Raw genomic sequence first — 24,908 nt, 5'->3', positions numbered from 1 at the left:
ATTTTCATTAGACTGCCTCTCTCTTTTCATCTTGTTATAATTCCATAAAGGATTTTCTTCTCTCTCGCACTCTTTGTTGGTCTTTAGCATTATAGGTTTATGTAGAAAGTAGAAACTATAGCTTCTTTTTTTTCTTCTTCATAATCCAGCACTAAACTAAGCGGTTGATCAAACGCGTCGGAACACGATCAAACGGCGCGTCAAACACAACGAAAATATGAAATTTCATCAAACAAGCTTCAAACACGTAAATGTTTGACAAACCGTTCAAACTATCTTTGTAGACGATCAAATCGGTTTGAGTCAAACCAAAATTTACGTGTTTGAGTCAAACCTTTTGATCGTCTTCGGGGCCCTTAAATTTTTTATTGGCATTAGACAGTTTCGGAACACACCCAAGAATTTATTTAACCATAGACAACACTCTGCATTTCATAAATCATTTTTCAATTTTCAATATTACGTCAAAAATTAAAGTGAATAGTGGATTTCATTTAGATTTTTGTAATTTTTACTTAAAATTAGGTACAGTGATTTGTTTTAAAACAAGATTTTGCAATTGCCCAGTTTACAAAAGCGAATTCAAATATTTCACAAGTAGTCGGTGCAAGTGCTAAACATAATGACGCCATTTTGTCGCGCCGGCTGATCGGATAATTCATTTTTTATCTCCTAACTTTTATTTATTTTAAATCCTAGAAACACGTAATATCTTTTCTTGCATACTTCGCAGTATCATAACTATTTTTAGTTGACTCGTACGCTTTGTCTTGTTACCGTAGACCGTAGTGTGGCAGGTGGCTAGTTATTGATTGTGTATTTTCACCGCAAATGTGTTTTAATAAATCAACAAAAGTTTAAATAGGTATTCAAATTGATGTAATCAAAACAAATCTAATCTGAAGTATATACTTCGATAAAAATATATACATACTAAGTGTAGATTTAGTCAGCGGAATTAATAAATTATGCGGGAATAAATCTATTATAATATTTACAGGACAAGCAGAAATGTTTAGAGATATGTTATAATAATGACTATATCAATGAAAGAGCAAGATCAAATGCCCGGGGAGGTGAGTTTTTTGTACCCATACTCCAAATTATATTATGTAGTTCAACCACTTACATCAATATTATATTTAATTTTAGATGGCATTCCCCGAGGCTAAACTTAAAGCATTAGAAGAAAAAATTTCACACCCAAGATGGGTTGTACCTGTACTACCTGAACAGGAGCTAGAGGCGCTTCTGGTGGCATCTACAGAGTTAGCCACCAAAGGTTAGTAGTCATTTCAATTGTAATGATGATGATGAAGAAATCTTCAATCATTTCAGAATCAAAGGTGGTACAACCTGCACACAATATAATATGTATATTCTCAAAACCATATCCACTGATCATATACTTATAAATATTTTTCTGCAGGGGAAGATGTAAATAATCCAGCATGCCAAAGGTTTTACAATGATGCCCTAACAATATCGTTCACTAAGATATTGACTGATGATGCAGTTTCATCATGGAAAAATAATATACAGCAGTGTGTAAGATCTAATTGTGAAAAACTTGTAAAGCTGTGTGCCATGAAACTGGATGACCCTAGATTTTTACACCTTTTGTACATGGCTTTCAACCCTAACAATAAGTAAGTTAAATATTAATTAGCTTTTTGTTACATAAACCAATAGTTTACTGACAGTATGATTTGGGGTCAGTCGCTAGCGGTCATTTTCCATATAAAACCACGATAAACAATATCTGATACTTCATTGTCAATTGCGGTTTATATGGAAAATGACAAATTTTTGACAGGGAGTCAATGACCGCTAGCACAGTATAGCAATATTAGTCCCTACAGTAACGAAACGCCTCTGTTGTCGCATGATGCCGCCACCGATGTAGGTACCGAGCAGATATGCCAGGGTTGCCACGGAAAGGGAAATAAAATAAAAATAAAATATTGTGCTTGTAATGCAAATGTTATCATTTAATCTGTTTAATCAGCGTGTTATATATTTACATATTATGTCTTACTGCCAGATATTTATGTGAAACTTTATTTATCCTGGGGTGTTCACCCGATACATTTGAGACGGTTATATTTTTCCCTTATCAGAAGTCGAATTGAGTATGGAACTGCAGCAAAGACACATTTGAATAAACTTAATTTGGTACAAAATAGAGCATTGAGAATTTGTGGCGGTTTTATAAGAAGCACTCCAATTCATGTGATGGAAAGCGAGCTAAGTATTGCACCATTACACATTCGTCGACTTTGGCTCGGATGTAAATATTGTTTAAAGTCGGTGTCACTTTGTAATGAAAATATTAAGAAAATAGAACATCTAGCACTCTTTAGTAACCTTTGGAGAGGGAGGAACACTCCTAATTTAATTGAAATTTATAACCTTTTTAAGGATAGACCTTTGTATACAGCTTCTAGCCTGGAGATGTTCCAAATGAATGTGTGGTTGTCCTACATTGACATTAAAAACATTGTGAGACTTCGGGTCGAAGGAGTAACCCAATCTAAACGTAATTTTAATATTTCATTATTAAGATCTCTCACTGTAAATGATCTACATGTCACATATCCCGGTTATCACAGGTTGTTTACTGATGGGTCTAGAAATGATGAGGGTGTTGGTGCCGCATTCATTGATGTACAAAGGAATGTTTCATCAAAATTAAAACTTGGAGGAAACATTTCTATCATGAGAGCTGAACTTATTGCAATTCTGGAAGCACTTCGATATGCTCAGAATAATGGTTTATGTCGGGTTGTTATTTTATCAGATTCAATGTCTGCACTTCAGCACCTTATTCGTTGCGTCTCGGGAGCTAGAGGAGTACCTATTGCATACGATATTCTTAAAATATTAAATGACTTCAATGAAACATTTCGCATTAGACTGCAATGGATACCCTCCCATATAGGTTTATTAGGCAACGAGATGGCTGACCAACTGGCAAAAGAGGCTATCTGTGATGGTCGGGATGTGTCTTCTCATATACAGCCATACTACACAGAATTTTTTCATGTAGCTAAGCAAATTTGTATTGATAGGTGGAGGAAATTGTTTATTGATTGTTCTTCCTCCAAGGGTATTTGGTACCGGACATTGAATTGTGTACCTTGTCTGAGGCCATGGTTTGAGGGCACCAATATTTCCAGGTCTAGATTGGTTACCGCTATGAGGATGCGATCTGGACACGTTCCACTCAACAAGTTCAATCATATGATAGGAAAGAGGGAGTCCCCTCTTTGTGTTCACTGTGGGGTTGCAGAGGACTTAATGCACTTGTTGGTGGATTGTGGACGGAATCGTGGTCTCAGGGGCCGGTTGTTTTCAGGAGGTTTGTTTGGGGGGCAAATTAATATTATTTTGGCGTCGCCTCTTTCGCAAGAGGCCCACACCTTAATAATGTTTTATTTATTGTCAATGAAGGGTCGCATGTTTTAATTTTTAATAATTTCGAATAATACTATGAGGCTGGCATAGATGCCAAGTGCATTTTAAGCCTCGCTAAAAATTTGAAAAAAAAAAAAAAAAAAAAAAAACTTTATTTTTAGATGATTTTAGTTCTCTATTTAAAAATTTAATTAACCCATCAAACCCCATAAGCTCACCGGTGAGCGAGACACAATAGAATAACAAATGATTTCCAAGGATCCACGAAGTATTAAAATAATGAAGACGCATTCGAAATTTCGAATATATAAAATATCCAATAATTAATCACACGTCAGCCTACCTAGCATACGCCAACGAGATATCTCACTCTCGAGATAATTAAATTTTGACATTATGAGACGAGTAGTTACTCGTCTCATAATGTCAAAATCTCGACATTATCTCGACCAAACTCTATAAAAATGTGTTATTTCGATGATAGATCTACGCGAGAAAAAATGTTGGTCATGCTAGGGTCAATAGAGATGAAGAGACAAACTATCAAACATCGAGAAAACATGTAGAGTGAGATATCTCGTTGGCGTATGCTAGGTAGGCAGGTGTACTTCACTTCACTTCACACAAGCACTTCATAACTCTTATTACATGCGCGGTAAGGGCAGTCCAAAGGACAAAATGTTACACTTGGTGTGTGTACCTAGTAGGTAGGTACTAATTAGTATGTAACGGGGTATTTGACAGATTATTATTTTATTCTATATTGTTTCTCTCCTTGTTACACTTACAACGTAAACAATAAAACAGAGATGCAAATAAATGCCGCCAAGGCCAACACAATATTAGTGTAAACTGTGAGCTGATATTTATGAAAATTTAAATCCTTTTTGTTTTTTGAATCAGATTTACATCCGTACACTGAACATTTAAATTATAATATCCCATTGTTTATAAGAGAAGTTATCGTCTTACAACACAAAATTCGAAGACAACGCGCCAACGTCACCCCTGTGCGCGCAAGTATACAAACTCCGCGAGTTTGTATACTCGGGTCCGCGCCGCCCGCTTCCCCGCGGGTACCCCTCCGTTGCTCTGCGCAAGTACATTCGTTTCACTACTGTAGGGATATGTCATATTGCTATACTGTGCCGCTAGCGACAAGTTAGCCCGAGTGGAGTATAGTGAGGAGGTCTGATAACTTGCTAGGTTTTCTTTATCAGAGATCAAGCATATATTTTTTCGTAGATTTCACACATTTAATGCATCAAGAACATGTGAAGGATTGTCAGTGACCAATGCCCTTGTGACCACTGGTCAGGGCTCGGCTCAGGAGCCTGAAGTGTTTGCCAAGTCACAAGATCACCGTACACCAAGAGGGTGGCTAGTTCACCTTATTAATGTGTAAGTCAATATTTTAATTATAGTTACATAATTAATATTCATCTCTGAGTGCAGAAGTAAGTAAATTTTCTAAAACAAGAAGCTCATTTTTATTATTTCAACCTAGGAATTTCTGGTAAAAGCTTAATAGCTTTGTTAAATATCATTCTGAAAGACCACTTGTTGTACTTTGAAAAATTTTATGAACACTTAAATATGTTGGGCATAATAAATGAGTTAGATACAAAAGTTTTTAGTGGATGTGTTTAATCTATTAAAAATATGATAATTTTGAATTTTCATACTTAGATTTGGCCAAGCTGGTGGATTTGTTAAACTGCGAGAAAGATTTGAAACTATTATGGGGTTTAAAAAAATTGATTTAACTGTTTCAACCAATAATGAAGAAAAAGTAACGACAGAAATTTTAGAAAAAGAAATTGTGGAAAATAAGTGTGATCCTATGACTTCATCAACTGAGGTATGTATTATGTATTAGAAATTAAGTTTAAGTATGTTAACGCTTTAATACTATTTTTTATATAGTTTTTTATAATATATAGTTTCTGTTGAATAAATTGTTGTGTTTGGTAACAAATAACAATACTTTTATGTTACAACATCCCCTAATAAGTCTTTAGCTCAAAGCAATGATTACTAGCTGGTATGGACTACACTTCATGTACCTATTGCAGCTAGTCATGCACATTAGCTAATGTTGTCTAAAAAAAAAACTAAAAACAAAAATTATTCAGAATAAATTTTTGCAAATATTCTCTGAAAGTCTACATGATGCCTACCACCAGTTCGGGAACTAACCCGGCGAGAAGAACCGACGTAAAAAACTCGCATGGGGCCCACTTTTTACCCAAAAAAAAGAGAGAAAAAAATTAATCTTTGGTTGTTTTACTAAGATTCTTTCTAACATAATAATATTATAATACCCAAAATGTATTAAGAAGCAACAGTTAATGTCTAATAAGTAATAAGCTGTTAAGCATTAGTTTGCTGTTTTGTCTCATGTCTGTTGTCTTTTTCTTGGAATAAAAAAAGGGAATAGTATTGAAAAGGCAACATAACGAGACCTATTCTTCATAGATGTGTTCATCAAGAAGTGAGCAGCCATCTTCGCTGGAGCAGTCGACGGGGGAAACTCGCGTCGCGGCCGTCTGGCAACTTTTAAGGCCTTTGGGTCTGTGCCACGATCTACTCACTCCTCATACCGTCACTGTGTATCTTCTGCCTGTACTGGTAAGTCTAGTTAAAACTGTTTAAAAAATTATACTGAACAATTTTTTTGGGTCATTAGCACCAAAAAATTTATAAGTAACTTAATTTTATGTTATTAGAAAAGCTTAGGGGTTCAATTCCTATATATTGGTTTGATCCTTAGGCAGCATTAAGTACTTTCTATGTATTGTAAAATAATATGGCAATAAAGAATTAATTTAAGTAATATCCTCCAACTCACATATGCGTGGGTATCAGCATGCATGCTTAATAATTTTAAATTCGAGTGTAGTTGCTGTTTGCTAAAATTTTATGAATACCTAAAGCATTGAAGTTATTGTACTTAGGAATGTATTCCGACGTTGCTAGAGAGTTTAACGGACGAGGAGTTAAAGCGCGAGGCGAGAGGCAGCGAAAACAAAACTGACACTGTGTCGTGCCTAATCCGAGCTTGCAAGTGTGTCTCAGTTAAAACTCCGCAACATCACAGCCTATTGAAATGTAAGTATAATTTGTTTACTAAAAACATGACAATATTTTTTTTACATTATAAGGTTAAATCATAATTTAATGTTTGATACTGTCGTCACATTTGTCATTTGTGTTGTGTTTCAATCACTTATTTGAGATGATTGATGGATATAATATTATTGTTTCTATAGATAATATTTCAGCACATTTTTGGAGCGTTGGATGTTTATGGGCGTGGAAGAGCCAAGGCCGGTCGCACACCCTGTAGCTGCTTAGGGGCGTGGTTTGCTCCGCCCCTACGCTGCTACATCGTTTGCGCTCGGCTCACTTGCGACGCACGAGTTTCGCCGACACACTTCACGCATGATATAATATTATGTTTTGTCTTATTGATATTATGAGAAAGCTTAAGAAAATAACCATTTACCACCTGCAATATTTTCATTCATTATGTACTACTTACATATTATGTTTCAATGATAAGTAGCTGTTTGACCGAGCTTTGCTCGGTATCCGATGAAAATGACATTTTCTAGAAATGATTCCTAGCTAGATCGATTTATCGCCCCCGAAACCCCCTATATACTAAATTTCATGAAAATCGTTGGAGCCGTTGCTCATTTAAAGATATAAGATACGAGGGTTGCCTTTTAAGTTTTGTCGTTTGGAATAAATACAGGCATTCTAATAGACTATCACCATTTACTGTTTTTTTAAGAATTCTTCGCGATATTTAAAATGCTTTTGCATGCGTTCAAACCAGTTTTTAAAACATTTATTCCAGTCCGAAGTTGGGTAGTCAAAATGGGCGATTTTTACGCGTAAACAGCTTCTTGAGGTGAGCTTAAACGTTGGCCACAAAAACTTTGCTTATAATTTTGTGGAACTTATTAAAATCCTTAGGGCTGAAGCCAGGGCTGTAAGGCGGATGATCTAAAATTTCAACGTTTTGGGTTCACAAAAACATCTTAGTTTTACCGGCGATGTGCGAACATGCTTACGGCCGTTCCCAATATTTGATCTATCTCTGGTTTTGCCCTACTAGAGATAGGAATAGCTCACAATTGACATAAAATATATGTCTCTAATGTCTAATGTGAGTTATTCCTATCTCTAGTAGGGCAAAACCAGAGATTGATCAAATATTGGGAACGGCCGTAAGTCATGGCCAGGAACATACGACGTCTTGAATCGTTTTTTTCGAAATTCGATGATGACTTGTGGCAAACAAGCTGTGGTATACTAGTCAGCGGTAACCATTTTGCAATCTTCGGGTAGAATAGTGGCGATGTAACCACCCTTAGTCACAATGGAGGCAAATATTTTTTTAAAGTGCGAAGTGAGTCCATGACTTCGGCAGGGCCCGATCTAAGGGGGGGCGAGCCGGGCATTTGCCCAGAGCGGCAAAAATGAGGGGCGGCGAAATTGACTTATTCCTATCTTCCAACCTAGCCATCCACCACTTAAGTTTGAGAATTTTACCAGCTAACCTACCTTAAGTTTGCTAGTGAAAATATTTGAGTATTTTACTTAAATATTCCTCCCATTTTCTCCCAACAAATACGTTTCCTGTATATGTAAAGGGCGGCGAAAATGATCTTTGCCTGGAGCGGCTAAATGGCTAGATCGGGTCCTGGACTTCGGTCGATTTTGGCTCATTCTAGAAGACCCAGACAGTAGACTGCTGCTTAGAATTTGGATCATAAGCATATATCCAAAACTCGTCACCAGTGAGCAAATTATAAACGTGCTTTGACTCTCCTCGGTTGAATCGCTGCAGAGTTTTGTGACAAAACTAACACGGGCTGTTCTTGGTCGACGCTAAGCAAACAAGGTATCTAACGAGAAATCAGCATTTTTACTCCACGATTTTCGTGCAAGATTTTTTGGACAGTGGTCCCTGAAATGCCCATGGATGCCTCTATTTTGCGATATATGACATGACGGTCTTCGAGGATTAGCTGCTGCACGGCTTCAATATTCTCTTGCGTTACGACGGTTTTTGGACGACCTTCACGTGGCTGGTCACTGAAGCTGGGGTGTCCACTTTAAACTTCTAAATACCAGCGTTCTATAATCCTAGGACATGGTCCTGCATCACTAAGTACAGAAATGATCTCCTCAAAACGCCGAAGTCGCGATAATCAACTTCGTTAGTTGTAAAAAATTATCGCACGGTCCTTTAACATTTCCATTTTTACAACCGACTTGTCACCTTTGAATACAATAAGACTATTCGACAAATCTGAATAATATCTTTTGTTTTTGGATTTGGACAAGGAGATTAAAATCCCATATAATTTTTTTTCAATGATCGCGAGAAGTTTACAAACGACATAACTTAAAAGGCAGCCCTCGTAATAATATGATGTATCTATAAATGTTTGTAAAATGTAAAATATACAAATGCAAATATAAGATCTTACGAGTAAGGAATTTAATAATAAAAAAATTATATATTTCAGCACTTGAAATGTTTCGGTTAAAAATGATCCTACGATTACTACAAATGTCTTCGTTTAACGGAAAAATGTCTGCTCTGAACGAAATCAAACAATTGATTAGCACAGTTTCACAACAACCGAAACCAGAGTGGTTGACGCCAGCTGTAATTACGGTGGGTTAATTTTTCGTTAATCTAAAATTTTGAGTATATTCAGAACAAATATTTTTGAAAACAATATATATTATGCATTATCCTTAGTAAATATAAATTAAAAAATTACAGAATTGGATCCGCGAAAACAACGTAGTCGATATAGTATTGCGGGACTCGCTTCATCAACCCCAGTACGTAGACAGGCTAGAGAAAATGTTGAGGTTCATGATCAAGGAGAACTCCCTGACGACCGAAGACTTGGACGCGATATGGAAGGCTCAACACGGCAAGCACGAGGCTATCGTGAAAAACTTACACGACTTGCTCGCAAAACTCGCTTGGGACTTCACACCCGATCAGTTAGACCATCTGTTCGATTGCTTCAAGGTAGGAATGTTCTTTTCATTGAATAATATTTCTCCAAGTGATTAGCATTAACGATATAAATGTTTTAGGCGAGTTGGGCGACATCGAGTAAGAAACAGAGCGATAAGTTATTAGAAGTAATCCGAAGACTGGCTGAGGATGATAAGGATGGAGTTATGGCTAATAAGGTAAGGATTATATTATGATACCTTTCGTTAATTTACTGATAAAAATATTATGTTGTAAATTCTTAAATTAAATAGGAATTGTGACTTACGTTTTTTCTTAGAAATAGAACACCGTAAAAACATTCTTATGGCTTTTGTCTTAGGTGTTGGTGCTATTTTGGAATTTGGCGCATTCGGACGAAGTTTGTACAGAAATCATGGACGTCGCTCTAGCTAATCTTATAAAAATTCTTGACTACAGCTGCAGTCAAGACAGAGATATGCAGAAGACGTTGTGGCTCGATAAGTAAGATTTTTTTTTATTATAACTCGTAGCAGTATATCTTATAGGTTTATTTGCACAGTTTTGAATCTGATAGGTTTACTAAACGAAACATGTGTCTAATAAGTTTTATAAAAGTGCATGTAATACTACATATAAGACCACCTGACAAGTACAGTAACAACGACATTACGCCTTTTTATCTCTTTCTCAATACAAAAGGTGCGTGGAGGAACTGAAAACGAATCCCCGCTGGGTGTTACCAGCGTTGAAGATGATGCGCGAGATCTGTTGCCTGTACGAAGCTGGCGGTGTGGGCGGGGCCGGCGCGGGCGGCGCGGCGGGCGCGCGGCCGCACGTCACGCGCCAGGAGCTCATAGATCGCCTGCAAGCGCAGCACTCGCTCGTTATACTGGTTACGGACTCGCTGACGCATTATATGGACGGAGTGCGGACTAAGCTCGCTGGTATGTATTGAATTTGAATTTCCTTATTAAATCTGTGCGAACATACTGTGGTACGCTAGTTTGATTAACTCTCCGACTGGTTAATAGTCATTCTTTACTATTGCAATATTCAATAGTCATTAAGTTTTTATGTTGTGTACTTATAATTAATAAACAACACATTTTTAGAGAATATTTCATTGAATTATTAAAAATTGTTTTCTATGTGTATTATGCTCTCTAATATATTAGGTTGGGGAAAAAGTTTCTTCGCATTTTATATAAAAATTCAAAAGGATTTTTTATAAAGTTTATTTACAATTGACTAAAGTATATAGGTGCCATTTTGTACGACAACTTTTTGCCATCAACAAGATGTTGATAGGATATAGGATAGGATAGGATAGGAGGTAGGGACATGATCTAAAAATTTTGGGAATTCTGATGAAAAAACTACGACAAGTGGTTTTGGCAGTCCTCTTGTGATGTCAACCTGACACTGCCTAAGGAATTCTGCAGCGACCGAAACAGGTGGAAATCTGAAGGTGCAAGGTTAGGGCTATACGGCGGATGCATTAATAACATCTCCCAGTCAATCTCCCGTAATTTTTGCTGAGTGGCTAAATATGTGTGAGCAAGGGCGTCGCCAAGGGGGGGGGGGGGGGGGGGGGAGGGGCAGCTGACCGCCCTTAGAGACTCTAAAAAAGTTGCCAAATATAATGCAAACAACGACCACTATAATATTAAAATCTGGTAATAGATGTAAGGCTCGTAGTACAAGTGAAAAGCCTCATGTGCTTTTGACTTTACTTACAATTCATACCTACTTTTCGCATTTATAGAGAGTGAGTAAAGTATGAATTGTACTGTAGTAGGTAAAGTCAACTTGCCCCCCCTGCACCATCGGCTGGCGACGCCCTTGTGTGTGAGGTTTAGCGTTATCATGGTAAAAAACCGCACCCCTTCTGTAGATTAATTCCGGCCGCTTTACAGTTCAGAATCAATGGTCCTGCCTGGCGGTAACAGCTCATAATGAATAATGCCCTTCCAATCCCACCACACACACATCATCACCTTGTTGCGAGTTAACCCGGGTTTCGCCACAGTCTGAAGCCTGTCCGGCCTTTGATCACAATCTTTTAATCACCAGTTATCAGCTTCTGCAAAAAATGGCTCGGTTTCATAACGTCGTAATAAAGAATCACAAATGAGTACACGGCTCGAGCACGAGCTCACTGAAAGAAACCTAATGAAGGTTTCTTTCAGTTAGCTCATGAGGCGCCCAAATAACGAGCTTTTTTTTTTGTACCCAGCTTTTTTCAAATGCGCCAAAACCATTTTGTGGCCAATCCCCAGTTCTTCAGCTACATCGTAACTACTAATATGCCGATTTTGCTCCACTTTTTAAAAAATGGTATCGGTTTTGTCCGTAACAGGGCGACCAGAGCCACCGGATTGAAAACGCTTAAACCAAATTTGCGCTACTCTCACAGATACCTACTACATTACGTCCATAAATATCATAAATTTTTTTCGCGGCTTGTGTTGCATTTTTACCTTTTTTGGTAGCTTTTTTGTACCTTGGTTTATAAAATGTAGAATTTTTTCATTAGAATCACTCATTTTAACAATAAGAAAAACAGATGAAAATCTCACATTTACCCAATTTGAATTTGGAATTGTCTTCTGTGAAATTAAAACTTTTTAATGATACCAAAGTCAGTCAGATGCAATTGGTATAGCCCAAGAGATTTTATGACAAGTTCATACATACTATAATGTGAAAAGACTTTTTCCCCAATATATTATTATTTGCAGCGTTTATAATTTATTATACTCAATACTTACGCTCCAACTTTTCTAGACGAAGGGGAAATAGATTGGGACAACTGGCTGCCTGACGGTAGATACCCTCACGCTGCGCAAGTTCACGAAAGACTGAGCTTCTTAAGGTTTTTGCTCAAGGATGGGCAGCTATGGCTCTGTGCAGAACAAGTAAGTTTAACTATTTAATAATTATTGATAATTCCTTAAAGGGACAATTCTATTTACATATTATTTTCGTTATTAACAGGCAAAACAAATATGGGTGTGTCTCGCCGAGAAGCCTGCCCATCTCGGAGACCGCGAAGCCTGTTTTCGTTGGTTCAGTAAATTGATGGGTGAAGAACCAGACTTGGATCCAAACATAAACTTGCATTTTTTTCGACGCAACATTATGACATTGTCGCCGAACTTATTAACGCATTCCGGAATCAAATGTTTTGAGAGGTAATTTTTATCGTCTTTAATCTGTCACAATTTAAAAGTAAGTAAGTTAAGTTTTTGCTAACGCATATTATTTATTTCAGATTTTTTAAAGCAGTGAATTCTAAAGAAGGAAAACTCAAAGTGAAGCGACGTAGTTTTTTATTGAATGACGCTGATCTCATAGGCTTAGATTATTTATGGAGAGTGAGTCGCATTATTTTAGCTTGCAAAATTAAGTAACTATAGGTATAGGTCTACCAGAATCTGATGGCAATGGATGAAAAGGGTATGAAGATTTTTGTATGGAGCCTGGCCGACCTACTGTCCGCTAAATGTGTTTTTTCGCGTTCACGAATATTTTTTTCAAAAGTGGATAGCTAACATCAATACAAACAAAAAATAATCTTGGACAAAACCTCGTAAGGTGTCACATTTCGAAAATTTGAGCTGCCAAAGTTGCAATATCTTAAATTGGTAAAACTTTAGCAGCTCATATCTTCGAAATGTGACTCTTTACGTGGTTTTGTCTAAGATTATTTTTTGTTAGTATTGATGTTAGCTATCCATTTTTGAAAAAAATATTCGTGAACGCGAAAAAACACATTTAGCGAAAGTAGGTCGGCCAAAATCTTCATACACCTTTTGACGGCAGATTTTCAAAAAATATCCTTGATTATTGGATAAATTTTTATATTAATTGCATGTTTCACACACAGAATAAGCCGCTAAAAGGAAAAAAAGTATCAAAATGTAGTCGATTTATTTTGTCACTTTTTGCCATCAGATTCTGGTAGACCTATAACAGCCGCACTCAGAGACATTCAATGATTACTCATTCAATGACAGAAAATGTTTTGGCGTTTACGTCAAAGTCTTTATTAAATTAAAGTTTAGTAATCAATAATCATTCAATATCTCAAGTGAAATGGTTTGAAAGTTAAAGTTTGTTAGACTTTTGTATGATCCAATTTTTAAAGCGCCCTTAGTACTTGGCGTCGACGAGTTAGTCTTTTGACGTTTTGCCTATAGTCGCGTACTTGGTCGTGTGCAGGTAATAACAGAGTGCGACGACGAGATATCGGCGCGCGGCATCGAGTTGCTGCGCGAGGTGTGCACGTGTACCGGCCCGCAGCTGCCGCCGACGCAGCACCATGAGGCGTTCCTCACGCAGTGCTGCGCGCGCACACAGCGCCTACAGCACGACGCCGCCGCCGCGCCCGGTATGTACGCACCTTATCTGTGGGGGGAGCGGATGTATTCGATAATGTTTCGATTACATAGTATTACATCCTCCTCCTGTTCTTGTAAACTGTTGTGAGTTACAAAAAAAGAGATAGTGTCGCCAAGAATGACCTCTGTGGCTCAGTGGTGAGCGCGTTGGTAGCTCAAGCCGGGGGTCGCGGGTTCCAATCCCGCCGACGGAACAAAAAAGTTTTCAATGTTCTGGACGTATATTAAATATGTGTATGATATAATAAAAATGTATAGTATAAATATAAAATTATTAAATATATTTCCGTTGTCTGGTATCTGTAACACAAGCCCTTTAGATACTTAGCACGGGGCCAGACAGATGTGATGTGAAGCGTCCATAGATATTATATTATTATTATTAAGAATAGATTGCGTAATACAAGTTGTGACTTGTGAGTTGTGACATGTGTTAAAATTATATTCATTATTGTTTCAGATGCAACAGAAAGTTGTACAAGAATGTGCAGGGTAATTCGTGCCATACAGGAATACATTAATGAATGCGATCGACGTTTTTCGGCCGACAGACAAATTCTTCCTATATATAGATCCGGCAGAGGCCGGCAGTGTACAATTATAGTGAGATTCAATTTCCAAACTGGGCAAAGGCAGATCGATGATATTGAGCTATTATCTCATTCGAATGAGACCTTACATTCGTTAAGAACTGCGATTCAAAGGAGGTAACAAAATTAACTTAATTATTCAATTTTAAATTCACATGCATAAAAACCTATCAGTTCATATTCCTTGTAAATATTATGGTGATATTTATAAAAAAATCTTTTTACAGGTTAAAGTGTACAGCGGAGAGTAACATTAAATTAGAAATGTACATAAATAAATTAGAACTTATAGTTAACGGCGAGCTCCTAGATTCCAGTCATGATCGAAAAATACTCTCACAGATACCTCTGAGAGATAAAACTGTTATCATAGCGAAGGTGAGAAATGGCATGGTCGTGTAACAGTTTTTGCTTGCTATTATAATTTATAAGCAATACACATGATATATCTATACTAATATTATAAAGCGGAAGAGTTTGTTTGTTTGAACGCGCTAATCTCAGCAACTACTGGTCCGATTTGAAAAATTCTTTCAGCGTTAGATAGCCCATTTATCGAGGAAGGCTATATTTTAACACGCTAAGACTAATAGGAGCGAAGAAATACAGGAAAATGTGGAAAAAATGGGGAGAAATTATTTGAAAGGGCTTATTTGAACTCTACTCTCAGGAACTACGTCCGATTTGAAAAATCATTTCAGTGTTAGATAACCCATTTATTGAGGAAGGCTATAAGCTATATTTTATCACGCTATGACCAGTACGAGCGAAGAAATAGAGGAAAATGTGGATAAAACGGGGGAAATTATTTAAAAGGGCTGATCTCACGACTACTGGAGCATTTTTTCTGTTATCTGGCACAGATAAGAAGTAGACTACGTTAAGGATCATAGGCTATTTTTTGTGGAATAATTTGTCTGTGAAATATCTATTTTACGCGGGCGAAGCCGCGCGGAACGTCTAGTTGACTATAAAGAGGCCCAATTCCGGAGGCTAGTGCATTCGTAAGCGACTTTTTTAAAAGTTGGTAATTGCGGGCAAACCCATCTCAAAGGAAGATCTTCCGATCGAGCAGGGTGCTCTGCTCAGTCAGGCCAAAGCCCACTATAGTCATTTCAATAGCGAGATTTTCGATTGTGCTCCGTTTTGTCCCGAAGTATATGCATAAATTATCAAATAACAAAATCGTGTCTGTTTGTCAGGTCTACGACGGCCAGGTATGCGGCAGCGGCGGGTGCGGGTCATCCAACGAGTCCACCAGCGACTCCAGTACGTCCTCGCCGCCGCTCGCGCCTACGCCCGAACACGCGCTGCCCGGAGTGGTGAGTTGTGTGTCCCAACTGCTGATTATAATGATACTGATATACTTTATTGATAGTTTCTTTTAATATTTGTTTATAAATATTTGACGCATCGTTTGTTATGCTATGCGTTTGTTATTCTCTAAAATAATATAAAAAAGGAATATTACGACATTATTCATTGAGAAACTAAAATCGTGTCGTAGTCCGCAGTTGTTGTTATATTGCAACTTATTTCATTATAATGAGCCAAGAAAATACAAAAAATAAAACATAATACTAACAGTTCATTTTATCAAAGTAAACAATAACCCTTTCAGATCTTCGCCCAAGGCTCGTGGTATTTGCCTTTCATCCTGGAACTGGAACATTTGGGCATCACAAAGGGGCACGCTCAACTGACTGAGGCGGCACATCTTCTCTCCCAAATATGTCCCAGCCACAAGCAAACTGTGGGTAAATCTTCTGTCTTAATACTTTTTTGTCTTTAAATAAATATGATGTAATATGAATACAGTTTTTTTAGGTAGAGAAGTTAACTGAAGCGTTGCTAAGTCGAGATGATGTAAAACTGAAGGATATGTTGTATGGACCCGCACCGCCAGCGGTTGCTTATAATATTCAGGTATGTGGCATTTACCGTCAAAAATCTCCTAATATTTTTAACTGACTTTCAAAAATTCAATGTTTGACTGAACGGATATTTTTGCTCATAAGTTAGTAATATTATTGAATGTTCGTTAGGTGCTGTACAGCATGGTATTGCCGTCTTCAGATACAAAACTCGAGCGTAGCCGCAGTTTCCAGTTAGCTTGTGTTAAAAAGGCACCACTTCTAGTGCAATGTTTATCGGACAGCGAATTTTTAAAAGGTGCTGCACCTCATACGAGAAGGTAATTCAAAATTAATTTATCATTATCATTTGAACTTAAAAGCTTATTATTATATGCTAAAGTAGACTTTCAGTTTAATATTTTAAAAACGTGAAATGTACGTTATATTTTCAGGGTTGGATATTTAGCTCTTGTGAGATTAGCTAAATTAGTGCTGTATACTTTGGGACATCTTTTCGAAATACTAGCACCTGATGGTTCAGATTCAAATGTTGATAAGGAGTTTAGGTATGTATAATGCCTTTATATGCACAAGGAATATTTTTACGTTCTTTATTTTCTTACTTTAATGACTTCTATTTTTAGAATGGACGTAACAATATTGAGAGAGGCACTGCAGACGGTTCCAAATCATAACTGCGAACTTATTGTTAAGGCGATCGCCGAGAAGTTGGCAAACGCTCTCGGTGAACAGGTAAAATAACATAATTTCTTTGTAATCTATTTACGAAAGACATTTTTTTTTTAAATCTAAACATAAACTATTGATCCAATCCTACAGATGGTAACAAGCGAAGAGGATAGTTCTTCTGTGTCGTCGTTGGTGTGGTGGCGCGTGCCCACGACGGCGACCGTGCGGGCGCTGTACGCACTGTCGCACTCTGTGGCGCGCCCCGACCAGCCCGGCCTAGTACACGCTGATGACGTCACTCGTCAGTATATAACATAATAATATATTAATCTTAATGTGTTTTTTTTTTTCAACTTTAACACAAGAAATAAGACGCAAACTAATTTGTCATGTTATTTTTTATTTATAGTGGTTCGAGAATGTATGGAAGTGGTGACGATTTGTATGGCTCTGGGTGGAGGGCACTTGGAGGCGCTAATTCACGAGTCTTGGTGGCAAGAGACTGCGCTATACCTCATGATCGAATGCCCAAATCCTCAGGTGATATAATTATTCCTTAAAATCCTAAGGAATATAATTATTTATGCAATGAGCTTTTCTTTTGTTACTTGCACTTCTTAAAACTTCTTTAAACCTCTTTAGATTCGGGTGTCCTGCGCTGAGCAGCTGCTTGCGATGTGCGCGTGGGGCGGCGGTGGCGGCGCGCGCGGTGCACTCACGGCATTGGGCGGAGCGGGGGGAGCGGCTGCGTCGCCCCGCCTACAAGCGCACGCAGCTCACGCGCAGCAATTTCTGCAGTTGTTGTGCCGCTTGGTGGCGCTAGCGGGTCCCACCGCAAGAACGATACACGACCTTGCCATCGAGGTATATTTACATATTTACAACATCTTTTTTGCCCTTTTTGTAGTAGAATAAGCTATTTATTATTTTCATAGGTTGCTTGGCTTCGTGCGGTTCGAGCCAATCCTGCGACCCTAGATGATACGCTGCTGGAGGGTCATCTTAACCTCACGAAAGACTTATTCACTCATGTACCAGCCCAAGTGAAATATCAGTACGGAGCCCATCCCGATCACAAGGACTCTGGTTTAATAAAGGTATTTATAATTATTCCATTCCATTTTGTACTAATAGCTACATAAAAGTTACAGTACCTTTTTTTATCATGTATATTTTTTTAGGAAATAGCGACGGAATTTCTATGGCCGTATTCGTGGGCGTGGTCGCGCATGGGCATCGATCGTGGTAACGAAAGCTCGGAGGCCGAGGCGCTGGCGGCGCCGCTGTGTCGCACGCAGGGCGCCGCCGCCGCCGCCGCTGACCTACTGCTGTCGCTGGTGCACGCCTGCGTGCCCAACATGGCCGTGCTCGCACGTCTGTTGGAGCAGATGTTCTATAGCGGTAAATGTTTATACAAACATTTTTAATACTACTTATAAAAATATTTAAACGAATATGTAAACAAGATCTGCTCGTCTTTGTATGGCTCATTTGTAAAGTGACAACATTTTTAGTATGGGGGAAAGTATTTAAACATTTTTTAAATACTTTGCCCCTTAGTTTTCATATTATAAGAATAATCATATCGAAATGGATTATTTTCAGTGTTACTTGAAAAATAATCCATTTCGTCTACTAAAAATAAAATACCAATTACAACAAATTACTCATTATAAAACACTTATAAAATCCTCGTGTCACAATGTTAGGCCGCGTACTCCTCCGAAACGGCTTTACTAATTTTAACCTAATTTTATATGCATATTCAGTGGGTCTGAGAATCGGCTACTGGGTACTTTTTATATTGATAAAAAGTAAAAGCATTTGTTGAATAAATAATAGTAAATTATTACAACACGAGACTGACGGCGACCATTGTTTGTGTGACGGGATAGCGATGGACGTTGCCATGGTGACATACTTATTTAGTCATTTCAATAAAACAATACGGGCGAAATACTTTATATTATGGCAAAGAAACATTTGCCGGGACAGCCAGTTATTATATAAACTTGTTATGACTGGTATAGATAAGAACATGTCGCTGCCTGAGTGGGAGTACATGCCGTGCGTGGGTCCGCGGCCGCCGGCGGGGCTGGTCGGGCTGAAGAACGCCGGCGCCACGTGCTACATGAACTCCGTACTGCAGCAGCTGTACTGCGTGCGCGCTGTCCGCGCCGCACTGCTCACCGTGCAGGGTACGTCCCGCCCACCATCTCACCATGGCCAATAGGCAACCTGCTTATGTGTGCAGGAGGAGTCTATTTTTATCGATGCCTAGAATTGCTGCCGCACTGCTCAATTGATTTAATTTAGACATGAACGAAATATAAATAGTATTTATATGCTTAAAATGTCTGTAGGTGCAGCCAATGATCCGAATGAAGATTTTTCCGGTGAAATGCATCATAATATTGTAGAAAACAATGAGGTATGTAAATTATCTAAAGTCACGTCAGCCGTACGAAGTATTGTATGAAACTTTGTTTTTTTATTTTATTACAGAGCAACGGTGATTACAACATCACAATACTGAAACAAGTTCAAGCCATATTTGCTCATTTACATTATAGTAAGCTTCAATATTACGTACCACGAGGATTGTGGGCTCATTTCAGGTGAATATTTGCCGTTCATTCGAATTTCCTATGTTTATGTTTCACAATATCTTTTATATAATCTGTTGTTATCATGCCCTGTTTTTAGATTACAAGGGGAGCCAGTGAACTTACGGGAGCAGCAAGATGCCGTAGAATTTTTCATGTCTTTAGTGGAATCACTGGACGAAGCGTTAAAATCCTTAGGTCAAGAGCAATTAATGGCCAAAACCATGGGAGGTACCTATTCTGATCAGAAAATTTGTAAGGGCTGCCCACATAGGTAACTATTATTGTTGTATTGCCATTGCTTTTGATTTATTTTTGTTGGAATAATATTTTAATTTTAACAATGAAGTTCGACATAGAGTAGTCGAAATACTATTATGTTTAAAATGTATTTGGGGCGAAGTTCCTTATCGCGCGTTGCGAAAGGGGGCTTGACGGAAAAAATTAAGAACAAAAGTTGTAACGACATTTTTTTGTAAGCCGTGCGGCGTGCGCGTGTTTTTCTGTCTGTCTCTCTTTCTCTCTCTCTCTCTCTCTCTCATAGAAAGCAACTTCGTTCCATCCGGGTGTCCCTTGACACCTCTAAATTTTTTTTTTGTTTAAATGGCAGATGTATATTTTGGCCTTGCGGCTTATTTGTCTCGTTTGCTTTTAGGTATTGTAAGGAGGAGCCATTTAGCGTAGTATCACTAGACATACGGAATATGTCGAGGCTTCAGGAGTCGTTGGAGGCGTACGTGCGGGGCGAGCTGCTCGAGGGAGCGGACGCGTATTACTGTGATAAATGTAGTAAGAAGGTACATACACGTCGAGAAACATTTGGCACTATCAGTAACTTCACTAAGTTAATTCATAAGCAGGCCTACGTCATATGTACGCGTTATGTCTAACCCAGCAGACAGATCTGTAACATTAAATTGTCTTAACCCGACCAAATGTCCGCCATCGATCTTAAGGCTGCGTTTCCACTGAAGCGGAGCGGAGCTTAGCGGTGCCGAATTGACCAATCACCGTGCTCGAAATCTTCGCTGTCATTCCGCTGGAATAGCACGATTGGTCAATTCGGGCACCGCTAAGCTCCGCTCCGCTTCAGTGGAAACGTAGCCTAAATCAATTCCTTCGATGTATAGTAAGATGTTTGAAGTGGCCACCCATATGTAACTTTCATTTAAAATTACAGGTAGTTACTGTGAAGAGGCTGTGCTTGAATAAATTACCACCGGTACTAGTGATACAACTGAAGAGATTCGAATATGACTTTGAAAAAGTCTGTGCCATAAAATTTAATGATTACTTTGAGTTTCCTCGGGAGTTAGATGTCGAGCCTTATACAGGTAATTTACTGTTCCTTTTTCAAAAAGATAAATTGTCCAATATATATGTAGGTACACTACATAAAAAAATAAAATGAACAATAAATTTGTAAATATATAGTGAGGAGCCATGAAATTTTGGTATACTTTTTATATGCAACATGACGGTATTGTGTAGCGTGGGGTCTGGCGCGGGCTGAGGGCGACGCGTCGCTGTGCGAGGACAGCGCCGAGCGCTCGTCTGAGACGCACTACAAGCTCAGCGGCATCGTCGTGCACTCGGGACAGGCGTCCGGCGGACACTACTACTCGTATGTGCTGCTGAGGTACGTTGGTATAAACTGTAACTAGATGACGCCTGCAACTCCGTTGCACCAAAATTAGTTTATCGCAGGGGAACCGTTCATTTTTTCGGGATAACAAGCATCCCCATGTCCTTTGCCGGGACTCAATTATCTCCATAGCAAATTTCAAGCAAAATCGGTTCCATGGTTTTGGCGTGAAGACGTAACAGACAGACAAACGTGTGTCACGTTATGTCGAGTCAACGTCGACCTGGAGGCTGGACTTGACATGATTCACCAATTAAAGTCCGGTAAACAAAGGTCCGGCATCAATACGTCGAGACGACAGATTACCCGAAGAGTAGGTATTTGACGTTTGAAAAATGAGCGTTGAGTGTATTACAGAGATAACGGCAGCGAGACCGGCCGCTGGGTGAAGCTGGACGACGGCGACGTGTCGGAGTGCGCGATGCACGACGACGACGAGATGAAGGCGCAGTGCTTCGGCGGCGAGTACATGGGCGAGGTGCACATTGTCTTTATCCATTGGACACACGGCAAAAATCTGTCAAAAATAGAAATCCAAAAAAAAAATGGCGCCCGGCCCCGCCCCTTTTTTACAAATAATGTAATATTTTTACATCCAACCCACATTTCATGTTTCTGTGAAATACATTAACAGCTATGTTAAATTTTCTATCTATCAAGCCATTATAATTATAGTATTTAGTCTGATTTAATATTCTTTTCACAGTATGTACTTTGAAAATTATTTTTCTGACCCTTTGATTACAAATTAAACAATATTTTGTTATAATCTACACGACGGAACCCTAATATTAAACCCTTGTATCAACAATTCATCGAAACATCTTGAATTGTTTATAAAAACAGCCGTGTTTTACGACCCAAAAAAACCGGGTTCGTATAACCCACAAGCAAACTTCGTCATTAGTGCTATACAAATAAAGTTCAAAATGGCGCGGCCGGCAGAAAATAGCCGTTGCCTGTGAACTTTTATTCTCAATTGTGTAGAAACGTAATGCATAATATTGATATAAATTGTCTTGGAGACATTGTGTAATAACTTGTATAAGCGTTTTACGTAATTAATTTACAAATATATGAAGCAAATCACGTCCAAATCACCAAAAAATAAACCAAATTTTCGAGTGTAACCTAGGTTACACTCGAAAATTTGGTTTATTTTTTGAACTTCTAGAAGTTTTTACGATTAAACTTTCAAATGATTATCTAAATCTACTTATTATTAGTAAATTTAACTATTTTTCTACTTACATTTGTTAAATCAATCCATTATTTCAAACAAATTACACAACACTGCAGAACAAACACGAAAAAATTTACGATTTTCAAATGACTGAAAAATATTCGTCGACCACAGATTGTATAATATTTTGCATTCAGAATGTGGCAAATGTATCATAGATCGTAACTAACCAAACTTCTTCATACAAAAGTAGTCTCTAAATCAGCGAAATACGAAATATAATCGAATGAAGAGCGCGGCCCACTTGGGCCTTATGGCGCTTGACGGAATGGCGCTTGACATTTAGCGCGGCCCAAAATAAAATAAAGGGCTTTTACCATACATGGCATGTCAGCCCCACGTTATTTGAACATCAAACAAAATATTTTAACGTTAGTTAAAGGCGTGTAGGCGTATACATGTTATGTGCGCGTTTGCGTGCGTTTTACATGCTTGCGAATGTTAGTCTATTTTTGATCATGTAAACAAGACATAAAGGCATCAATTTATTTGAAACACGAACTTATTTTGGCTGGGGCTCTTAAAAGTCTTAAACACTAATATTATGTATTATGTAAGAATTATTGTCAAATATTACGACCTCCTATATTTGGCGTTTATTGTGAAAAGTTATTTAGCATATTGTCTTAGGTGTTCGATTCGACGGTAAAGAGGGTGTCATACAAACGACAGAAGAGATGGTGGAATGCGTACATGCTGTTTTACACGAGAAAGGACACCATAGAAGATTCTGGTCTGGAACAGAGCATGAATAGTTTGACTTTAAAGTAAGCAGTACTTCTTAGTATATTATATTTTGTACTCTACAGACTACAGCAGTACATGTCATGATTTCTTTACGTTACGTATTTATTTTGCAGCGAAAGCTCAATACCGAAGCCTATTTGGAATTCTGTTCGCCGAAGTAATATTGCATTTTCGCATAATCAAGATCAATTTAGTTTAGAACATTTTAATTTCATGAAGAAACTATGTTGTATGAGGCTGCAAGTGTTACCGGGGTCGCAGAGTGCCGTGTGGGTGAGTGCATTGTATTGGTATTTCATGTTTTGTATAAATAACTAGATGTCCCGCGCGGCTTCGCCCGCTTAAATTAGGAATTTTACGGAAATCGTACATTTTTTCGCAACAAAATAGCTGATGTCTCTTTACGTAGTCTACTCTATATCTGTGCCAAATAACATATAAAATTGCTTCAGTAGTTCGTGAGATAAACCCTTTCTAATAATTTTCCGTTTTAACAACATTTCCTGCGTTTCTTCGGTCCTATTAGTTTTAGCGTGATAAAATAGCCTATAGCCTTCTTTGATAAATGAGCTATCTAACACTGAAATATTTTTTTTATCGGACCAATAGTTTCTGAGATTAGCGTGTTCAATCAAACAAACATTTTTTAAATCGCTTGACAAAATCGAATCTTGCCCTAAATGACTATGAAAAGTAGGTACCAAACTACCAATAATAGAGTCATAATAGGCTCATAATCATGGGATGCATATAAAGTGATAGTGGTGATGATGTTGAATGTAATTTACATAGTAGCATATGCTTTCCGTTCTTAAAACGATGCCGAAACTCCCAAACTTGCATGTATAAGGAATCCGGAGTTCTCTCAGCAACTTCCCAACCCAATCATGGTATACCTTGGTGCAAAATCTTACTTGTTGGTAGCATATGCTTCGACTACTTCTCACGAAACCGAAGTCACCACATGTTTCCATATAAATTTTGAGGAGTTCCCACGATTACCCATGGCTCCCAGCATCAGATCACCACTTTTGCAAGAATAGTACCAAATTGGGATGATACTCTGTACGCCAAAAGAAAAATTTTGAAAATTGATTCACAAACGGCGGAGTAATCGTTGATTCATATAAAAAAACGAACATAACACCTCCCCCATTTTGAAAGTCGGTTAAAATTGTAGCCTATGTGTTATTCTGATGTATAAGCTATATTATTGTAAAGTTTCATTAAGATTCATTCAGTAGTTTTTGCGTGAAAGAGTAACAAACATCCATTCATCCACACATCTATACATCCAAACAAACTTTCGCCTTTATAATATTAGTAGGATGGAAAAAAAAAATCTTAAACAGCATTCTGATATTGTTGATTAATCAATCTGTTATTATGTATGCAGTATGCATCTATTTTATGTTTCATTAAAATATTCATCAGTAAATAAAAATTATAATGAATTGTAAAACTGTTGTTGTAATTTAAGCCTTAATTTTAGGGACCGGAACATGAGGAAATGTCGATGCTGGCAGTTCAGTTAGCTTCTAAATTCTTATTCCAAGTTGGTTTTCACACTAAGAAAACGTTACGAGGACCTGCGTCAGATTGGTAAGAGCTAAATAATTTTAAAAAATAAAATATTTTTCTTTCAAGATTTTATTATTAAAATGCAATAAAAGAGAATGATGTACGTACAAA

At 37.9% G+C, this 24,908-nt stretch overlaps 1 protein-coding gene across 3 annotated transcripts in view; it reads left to right on the top strand.

Annotated features, from left to right (window-relative positions):
* The first annotated feature begins 469 nt into the window (after window positions 1-469).
* The window catches only part of LOC121729906 (probable ubiquitin carboxyl-terminal hydrolase FAF), a 36,159-nt gene continuing 11,720 nt past the window's right edge, over window positions 470-24,908 (top strand). For 2 of the 3 annotated variants that reach the window (XM_042118603.1, XM_042118602.1), the window contains exons 1-41: window positions 470-525; window positions 1,001-1,076; window positions 1,153-1,282; window positions 1,430-1,649; window positions 4,663-4,818; window positions 5,107-5,278; window positions 5,896-6,048; window positions 6,375-6,528; window positions 8,964-9,115; window positions 9,227-9,484; window positions 9,553-9,651; window positions 9,795-9,937; window positions 10,136-10,380; window positions 12,224-12,354; window positions 12,434-12,630; window positions 12,711-12,813; window positions 13,661-13,829; window positions 14,300-14,546; window positions 14,657-14,807; window positions 15,632-15,751; window positions 16,051-16,182; window positions 16,257-16,355; window positions 16,475-16,623; window positions 16,738-16,851; window positions 16,930-17,038; window positions 17,126-17,276; window positions 17,385-17,515; window positions 17,618-17,839; window positions 17,911-18,072; window positions 18,157-18,376; window positions 19,006-19,173; window positions 19,339-19,406; window positions 19,481-19,593; window positions 19,682-19,855; window positions 20,237-20,378; window positions 20,762-20,915; window positions 21,073-21,220; window positions 21,584-21,704; window positions 23,100-23,236; window positions 23,330-23,489; window positions 24,709-24,818. In XM_042118603.1, the coding sequence (XP_041974537.1) occupies window positions 1,035-1,076; window positions 1,153-1,282; window positions 1,430-1,649; window positions 4,663-4,818; window positions 5,107-5,278; window positions 5,896-6,048; window positions 6,375-6,528; window positions 8,964-9,115; window positions 9,227-9,484; window positions 9,553-9,651; window positions 9,795-9,937; window positions 10,136-10,380; window positions 12,224-12,354; window positions 12,434-12,630; window positions 12,711-12,813; window positions 13,661-13,829; window positions 14,300-14,546; window positions 14,657-14,807; window positions 15,632-15,751; window positions 16,051-16,182; window positions 16,257-16,355; window positions 16,475-16,623; window positions 16,738-16,851; window positions 16,930-17,038; window positions 17,126-17,276; window positions 17,385-17,515; window positions 17,618-17,839; window positions 17,911-18,072; window positions 18,157-18,376; window positions 19,006-19,173; window positions 19,339-19,406; window positions 19,481-19,593; window positions 19,682-19,855; window positions 20,237-20,378; window positions 20,762-20,915; window positions 21,073-21,220; window positions 21,584-21,704; window positions 23,100-23,236; window positions 23,330-23,489; window positions 24,709-24,818 (6,026 nt within the window). In that variant the 5' untranslated portion in view covers window positions 470-525; window positions 1,001-1,034. The remainder of the gene's footprint in view (window positions 526-1,000; window positions 1,077-1,152; window positions 1,283-1,429; window positions 1,650-4,662; window positions 4,819-5,106; window positions 5,279-5,895; window positions 6,049-6,374; window positions 6,529-8,963; window positions 9,116-9,226; window positions 9,485-9,552; window positions 9,652-9,794; window positions 9,938-10,135; window positions 10,381-12,223; window positions 12,355-12,433; window positions 12,631-12,710; window positions 12,814-13,660; window positions 13,830-14,299; window positions 14,547-14,656; window positions 14,808-15,631; window positions 15,752-16,050; window positions 16,183-16,256; window positions 16,356-16,474; window positions 16,624-16,737; window positions 16,852-16,929; window positions 17,039-17,125; window positions 17,277-17,384; window positions 17,516-17,617; window positions 17,840-17,910; window positions 18,073-18,156; window positions 18,377-19,005; window positions 19,174-19,338; window positions 19,407-19,480; window positions 19,594-19,681; window positions 19,856-20,236; window positions 20,379-20,761; window positions 20,916-21,072; window positions 21,221-21,583; window positions 21,705-23,099; window positions 23,237-23,329; window positions 23,490-24,708; window positions 24,819-24,908) is intronic. The other variant, XM_042118604.1, reaches the window with a different exon arrangement.

The sequence above is a fragment of the Aricia agestis genome, chromosome 8 (genome assembly GCF_905147365.1).
Source record: "Aricia agestis chromosome 8, ilAriAges1.1, whole genome shotgun sequence".
NCBI lineage: Eukaryota > Metazoa > Arthropoda > Insecta > Lepidoptera > Lycaenidae > Aricia > Aricia agestis.
The sequence above is the reverse complement of the archived record's forward strand: the minus strand, read 5'-3'. Positions and strand labels throughout refer to the sequence as shown.